Source organism: Cyprinodon variegatus, unplaced genomic scaffold, assembly GCF_000732505.1.
Source record: "Cyprinodon variegatus isolate N-32 unplaced genomic scaffold, C_variegatus-1.0 Scaffold110, whole genome shotgun sequence".
NCBI classification, from domain to species: domain Eukaryota; kingdom Metazoa; phylum Chordata; class Actinopteri; order Cyprinodontiformes; family Cyprinodontidae; genus Cyprinodon; species Cyprinodon variegatus.
The window spans coordinates 352,979-360,837 of record NW_015150563.1 but is presented as its reverse complement, the minus strand read 5'-3'; the positions used below and the strand labels follow the sequence as shown (position 1 = coordinate 360,837).

Here is a 7,859-nt window from a genome sequence, read left to right as displayed (position 1 = left end):
TGTAGACATTGCTTCAGTTATAGCTGCAGACATTGCTTCAGATAATGCTGTAGACATTGCTTCAGTTATAGCTGCAGACATTGCTTCAGATAATGCTGTAGACATTGCTTCAGTTATAGCTGCAAACATTGCTTCAGATAATGCTGTAGACATTGCTTCAGTTATAGCAGCAGACATTGCTGCAGACATTGCTGCAGATATAGCTGCAGACATTGCTGGAGATATAGCTGCAGACATTGCTGCAGACATTGCTGTAGATATAGCTGCAGACATTGCTGGAGATATAGCTGCAGACATTGCTGGAGATATAGCTGCAGACATTGCTGTAGACATTGCTTCAGATATAGCTGGAGACATTGCTGCAGATATAGCTGCAGACATTGCTGCAGACATTTGTGAGGCTGCTTCCGGAGGACAGCGTTCCTCTCACATGGCTGCAGGAGAGAAGCAGCTGAAGGAGATGATCTGATTCACCTCTATGTGAGTAATGAGTTGGCAGACTCTCCATTCCAGGTGTTCACCATGAATGATTTCAACTGTCACAACTGATTTATAAAACGCAGCCCTTAGAGGCTATGATGGAGGCTGCATGGATTCATTCAGCTCTTTGGTTGTCTATCCAGCAGAGATGAACAGTTCCTTTGATAACAGTTGGTGTCTGATGGACACATCTTGCCTGGGCTTCATGTCAGAGGTCACCTCCTCTCCCTCACCTTGGGAAGCCTGACACCCCCAGTAAAGTCATGGTGGTTACCTCAGGGTCAAATGTGAAACATGTTCCTTTAAATGCATCTTTCTGCTTACCCCCCTAGTTGTAGGTCATAGGTTATATAGCTGTAGGAACTGCAGACTTTAGCTCTGCAATAATATCCCATTACTTCTTAAAGGGCCGGATCACATTTCATTACTCTGAGCAAGCAAGCAATCAAGGTAAATCAGCTGGAATGAAGCCGAACCAAACAGCAGAACAACGCATCATGATCATAAAAATAACAGAATCATTTAGAGGTCAGACTTTACTCGATTAACCGATTATTGAAATCATCCATCCATCATCCTTTAATCCCTTCTGGGCTGGTGAGGGATGCTGGTGCCTACCTCCTGCTGTCTATGGCGGGGTCCATCCTGGACAGGTCACAGTCCTGAAAAATCATAAACTAAAATTATTAAATTATTGTTCACCAATTCAATTATCGTTCTTAATGAAAGTTAGCAGGTATTTCACCAAAGCTGTCAAAAATAATTTTGCATTTAAGATGCAAATTAAACAAATCTGCTAATAAATTGTTTTACATGATTATTAACTGGTTTTTGACAGAGATAGTTTACAGACGACTTGTTTGTCTAAATATAACTACTTATTAATGAAGTAACAGAGACACAGAAATCCATAAACTGCTAGTTTCTACCAGTGTTTACCTGCTAATCAAATTTATTTTTATTTGATTAGAATAATGGATGACTAAACTAATCAATAGCTGCAGCTCTACTTTCAACATTTATGGGGGACATTTCTGGACAAAGCTCTAAGTGTGATTAGATCAGGTCGGGACTTTGACTAGGCCATCTTCAGGGTTCTATTCAGTTTATTTCTATAGCTCCAATTTACATCATGTCATCTCAGGTCACTTTATAGATCCACATCAACCAGATCATCCAGTCAGATTGGTTCAAAGTTTTTTTATGTAAAGAAAACCAGTTGATTGCATCGACTCATTGAGTCTTCAGCAATCCCTCACACTAAGCATGCTTGTAGCGACAGTGAAGAGGAAAAACTCCCTTTGAACAGGAAGAAACCTCCAGCAGAACCAGGCTCAGTGTGAGCGGCCATCTTCTGAGGCCGACTGGGGTTCAAGGAGACAGAAGCAGACATAGAAAAAGAAGCATAGATACAGAAGGCAACCAGCTTCAAAGGAGACCCCGTCCACAAAACACACAGCGAGGGTCAGAGTTCAGCTCAGGTCTCCTGCAGGATGGTTCTGATTTACCTTCATCCATTTTGCCTATGCAGACCCATCAGCCTCCTAAGCTAACCTGCAGCATCAGGATTAAACGTTTTCTGTAAATCATCCAAACATCCATGGAAAAGCCTGCCGTCCTTCATCAGTACGGAGCAACTTCCCTGCTCCACCTCCTGCTGTATTTGGACCTCAAAGAACTCGGATGGGGGCTTGATGGTGTTACCACGGAAACATCCGTGAGACAGGCAGGCTGAGGCAGTCTGCATGTGCGCTGAGACAGGCGGGAGCGGGGTTAAGGAATCTGGGCGTTAGGGAAGATAAAGTTTTAGGGAGAAGCAGTGGTTTGAACTGTGCACTGGTTCTATCATCACCTCAATTGTTTCAGAACCATCAGAAACGTTTCTGTTTTGCCGCTTCATGGTTTTTCCTCTGAAGCAGGTTGAATGACAAGGAAATGGCACAGAAGCTGCTGGGTTCCTTCAGACTCGCCTCTCCATTGTTGCTCCTCCACGCCTGTTCTTCGCCTCCTATAATTTCCTGCTTTGCTTCGACAGAGTCAGGGCTGAATAAACAGAGGAAAAAACAGGGTGTTGGGGCTGAGCGGAACTGATCAGGAAGAAGCTTTTAGGTTATCGAGTTGCCACAGGTCCCACTGCTACGTTTCCTCCATTTCTCTACTTCTTTCTGCTGGAGATGTTTGATAGGAGGCCCCGCCCTCTTTTCTGATGCTTACCAACAGCTGTCGTTCCCGCCGCTCCATGGAGTTGGACCTGTTCCTGGACGGTCCTTTAAAGCTTTGGGTTGTTTCAGCTTATCTCACTTCAGTTTCAGGTGTGATGAAGCAAATTAACCCCCCTCCCCTCAGGTGGGTTACAGTGTTTTGTTTTTTTGCTTCTGCATTTTGAATCCCAGTCTGAGGCTGTGGTTCTCTGGGAATAACGCTCCATGTACTGACGTTCATCCTGATGCTGAACAGAGACAGATAGAAACCTGCAATAAGACACAAAGACTCACATGAATGTTTTTGATTTCTTTCTTCCTCTTCCTGCTCCTCTTTCATCATGTTGGGATCATTTCTCTGTACTTTCTGTTGCTGCTTGCAGACAATGAGCTTCTGATTGAACGCGTCATCCTCAAAGGGAAGATTAACCCTGGAGAAGAGAAGCAGCTGGTGGAACATAAAGGCGCCGTGGCCACCATTAGCTTCACCATACGTGTTCGCTGCGATGAGCACTACTATGGAATCAGATGCAACGTGGTGTGTCGCCCCCGAGACGACTACTTTGGACATTATAAGTGCGACCATTCTGGGAAGAGGCACTGCATGGAGGGCTGGAAGGGAGAGGACTGCAAAACAGGTGAGACACTAAAACAGGAAGAGTCTTTTCATCCATCTAGATTACGGGAAATACTTTCTGGATCGAACATGAAACCTCTGAATCAGGCTCAGACTGGGAACAATTTTCGGCCCTGGCATTTTCCATCTATACCGGCCCAGTTATGGACCCCCCTCCCCATCCACAATGTGTATACCAATACACATTGTGGATTAATTGATCTATCTTCAAGCATCACATGACAACCATCACCAAGACTTCTATAATGTGGTTTTACTGGCCTTGGTTATTAACACGGACGGCACAGTGATGGCTGCTGCATAACGTCCACACTCGCCACATCAGCAGGGTTGCCAGATGTCACTGACTCACGTTTTCCAGCCCAAAATATTTTCATAAACCACCTGGATATATGAAATCTCTCCGAAGTCTATTGATCTCTTAGGCCATAAATCTAAGAAAAACATTTTTTACCCATAGACGGCCATCCTAAACTGGCAGATTGGGAAACATCCCAACCTGGCAACAATGCATGTAACATGGGAAATGTTAGCCTTTAGATGCAAAACCCCAATCATGCACCGCAACATATTCAAACATAAATTCGCCATATATAAGAGGGACATCGTAGTTTCGTTTAAAGAAAGCATTTTATTTTTATTATAATTTAGTTTGTTGCAAGGATTTTACAGTTTGAAGAACTAGAAAATTACACCATATATCAACTGTCACAATGATGTGCATGACAAGGAAGGGCTATATATACTGCATGAATCATTTAGGTAGTAAAAAAAGGGATTACTTCTTGAGCTCCTTGAGTTATTTACTGTCACAGGTAGGAGCTTCGCCCGGAGAGTAAGTGTTGGAGCCGGTATGATTTAGGGAGGGCTGGCCCTCGCACGCTGAAATGAGAACGGGCCCGCTGGGCAAATGCCCACTATCACAGATTACCAGTCCAAGCCTGGTCTGAATGCTGCAAAATTGTACACTGTACAATTTTTTGCCCTTTTTAGGGGCGAATTTCCAGTCATGCAAGAATTTTCCGATCAGTCTAACTTTTAGCCTGGTGGTGCGTGGTGTAGTGTACAGGGGGTAACGAGGGGCGATCAGCCTCTAACGACCACCTCCCCATCAGGAATTGTAAGGTCGGGAGAAAATCAAACAGGTTTGATTTTCAATCAACCGTCGTGGGCAAATCGCTCAGTGGGAAAACAAAGATTCTTCTTCCTCTCAGAGGAAAACCCATCAGCATGGCGGGGATGCAATGAGTGACATGGAGTTCTTTCTGTAAAATTGACGGTAGCAGCCACATTTGCTCAGCCATCTCTTTGTCCAAATATGTCGTCAGCTTTTCTTTTTAGGGGTGTTTTAAGCACAAAATTGCACAAATTATAAAGGCAGCACGTTTCACTCTAGTGAGCTTCATATTCCTCTTCTACTCGTTTGGCTTCCGGATAGACGAGTCAGAGCAGCTCCATCTCACTGCGGAGCTGAGTCCTACGTGGGTTTTAGACGTACAGCTTGAGCTGGTAGATGGCATCAGAGCGTCGGGTAGCACATACGTACAGTGTGCAGCTGCGTACAAACAATTGAAAAAATGGCACAGTGTATCACCGGCTTTACAGACTATATTTAACATATCAATGACTTTGGGTCTGGTAAGATCAATCATTATGTTTTGAACAAGAAAGTAAAAAACAGAAGAATGAAAAACAGGATTTGTTAAAGTAGATGCTAATGGAAGCAGCATTAAATGATATCAGGTTGGGGGTGTTAGGGGTCGCTGATGATGATACGGACTCAGGACACGGAGGCCTAACTAAACCTGGACATTAGAGTCTCGTCTGTCACATTTCCTGAAACAAACTTCATTCTCCTTCCTTGTTCAGGAGTTCAGTGCTTTCTTTCCTAAAGACATTTAAACATTGAATAAATGAAAATAAAGCGGTCGTTACTAGAACAGTCGGTCAGAAACTCATTCTGGGGTCACGTGTCCTCAGGTCTGACGTCCTCAAGTCATGTAGAGTCACTTCAGAGGAATGCTGGGAAACTGGTGGACGGCGCCGCTTCACCACCTCTGTCCTGTTTTATAATCAAAGGTATTCAGTGAGTTTGGTTTCCAGATCTTAACGTGTTTTCTTCCTCTTCTCTCCAAAGCCATCTGCAAACAGGGATGCAGCCCCTTCCATGGGACCTGCAGCGTTCCAGGAGAATGCAAGTAAGTCAGCCTTTAAGCTTCTCTGGGTTTTCTCTTGTCTTTGCCATCAGGCTGCCTGCAGTCCTGCTCTGACACCGTCGCTCTGCTTCCTGTTTCACAGCTGGCCTGATGGGTTCATATTTACACTCAGGAATACATTTTCTCTAGCTTGCATCTTGCTTTGCTGTCACTCTTGTCTGTATGTGAAGCTTTGACCTCTTAGTCCTGTTTTACCTCCTATCCTTAACAGAACTGCTCAGTTGACCCATGACCATGAAGTTCCGTGCGCCTGGAACCTAGGAAACAAGCGTTTTATACAACATTTAAACTCATTTGGTTTTTCAACAGCAGGTGGCAAAGTTTAATGATTTGGTGTGTTCAAAATTTAAAATGTCAATAATAATTAGTTCTGTTTTGATCATTGATGGAGTTTTCTGTAGTCCTTCACATACGATTAGGACTAGAAGTGAATGGCAGGTAAGGAGCTTTATTGGGTCACAGTGAGCTGCTGTCTCAATTCAATTCAGTTTATTTCTATAGCGCCAATTCACAACACGTCATCTCAGGGCACTTTACAATTCACCAGATCATCCAGTGAAATTGATTCAAGGTTTTCTATCTAAGGAAAACCAGCTGATTGCATCGACTCATTGACTCTTCAGCAATCCCTCACACTAAGCATGCTTGTAGCGACAGTGGAGAGGAAAAACTCCCTTTTAACAGGAAGAAACCTCCAGTAGAACCAGGCTCAGTGTGAGCGGCCATCTGCTGAGGCCGACTGGGGTTCAAGGAGACAGAAGCAGACATAGAAAAATATATCATCATGTTTGTGTCCATCTCCTGAGTTAGCATGTGAATGCTGATGGTGCGTTCAAAGATAGCTTGGAAAAAGAAGTTTCTGCACATTATTAATGATTTTAACAGTTGTTACGAGTTTAATGCCAGCCATATTTTTTTTCCACATTTTGTTTAAAAATCCATTAAAAAAGAGCGGCTTCTTTAGAAACCATAGGCTGCATGATTGGTCAACACACAACACCTGCTGAGTGTTGTCTCCCTACTGGCTACCCGCCAACATGGCAGGCAGATTGATAGTTTCACAAACATTACTCACATCTGGCGGCTTGGTGGTTGCCAATTTCATTTTCTGCACTTAATAAAACCAAAACTGCTGATTGATTTTTACATTCTTGTATAGTTCTTGAATAGTTTTAGTATCAGATTGGACTTCATTTTACCATCCATCCACTTTCTTCCTAAACATTAAACCATGGATCATAGGTGATCTGAAGGAACTGCTCATAAAAACAATGCAGACCTTTAAAGAGGGAGACGGGGAATTAATGAGGAGAATACAGAAGCAACTAAAGATTAGAGAAAGCAAGGAGGCAAAGAGGAAGAGGCTGGAAAACAAGCTCCAGCAGAAGAATATCAGAGATGAAGAAGATCCCAGGCTTGAAGCAGAAGGATGATCAGACAGATGGAACTCAGGCTCAGGCCACAGAGACATGGCTAAAGCACCTCGCGCTGGACGTTATCATGGACCTGCTTGGATTCACTGTGGTGGGAGCTGACAGAGACACCAAAGCTAGTGGGAAACGGAAAGGTGGGGGCCTGATCATTTTTATGAACCAGCGCTGGTGTAACCCAGGACATATTTCTGTTAAGACTGTGTTATGCTGCCGGGACCTCAACCTGTTAGCTGTTGGCTTGCAGCCATATGATCTGCCGAGGGAATTCAGTTACATGATCGCCATCTGTGTTTACGTTCCCCCGAGAGCAGACGCTGCCTATGAGCAGATACACGCTGTCACAGCGAGACTGCAGACTCAGCACCTTAATGCAGTTATGATCATTTCGGGTGACTTTAACCATGCAGCGTTGGACTCTGCTTTGCCTGTTTTCCATCAGGCTGTTGACTGTCCAACAAGAAACAACGGGACAATCGACCTCCTGTATGCTAATGTAAGGGATGCATACGTTTATTTAAAAACAGCAGATCTGCAGTGAACAGCTAGGATATCTAAGGCAGGAACCTCTGCAGAAAGGAAACACAGGTTAGTGACCACATTTATCTGACAGAGGATGATTACAAATGTGTGAGTCACTATCCTGCTTTATACTAGGAAACAAGCACAGCGCTAACATCTGCAGGGAAGGTGATTTCATCAACTGTAATTAAACGTAATTGTATCTGAAGAACCAAATCAGAACAAACCACAGTTTTGCCTGCAAGAATGACGCAGCTCTGAAAAAGTAGAAGCTTAATGGGGGATAGTTGACCTCTGGGTGACCTTTAATATCTCTGAAACAACAGCAGCTCATATCTTCTTTTTTATTTATTCATTTATTCTTCATTTTTCC

General features: G+C 43.7%; 1 protein-coding gene across 2 annotated transcripts in view; it reads left to right on the top strand.

Annotated features, from left to right (window-relative positions):
• Nucleotides 1–7,859, top strand: part of LOC107084891 (protein jagged-2-like) — a 69,870-nt gene that overhangs the window by 27,302 nt on the left and 34,709 nt on the right. For both annotated transcript variants that reach the window (XM_015374950.1, XM_015374949.1), the window contains exons 4-5: nt 3,065–3,319; nt 5,456–5,516. In XM_015374950.1, coding sequence (XP_015230436.1) covers nt 3,065–3,319; nt 5,456–5,516 — 316 coding nt within the window. The remainder of the gene's footprint in view (nt 1–3,064; nt 3,320–5,455; nt 5,517–7,859) is intronic.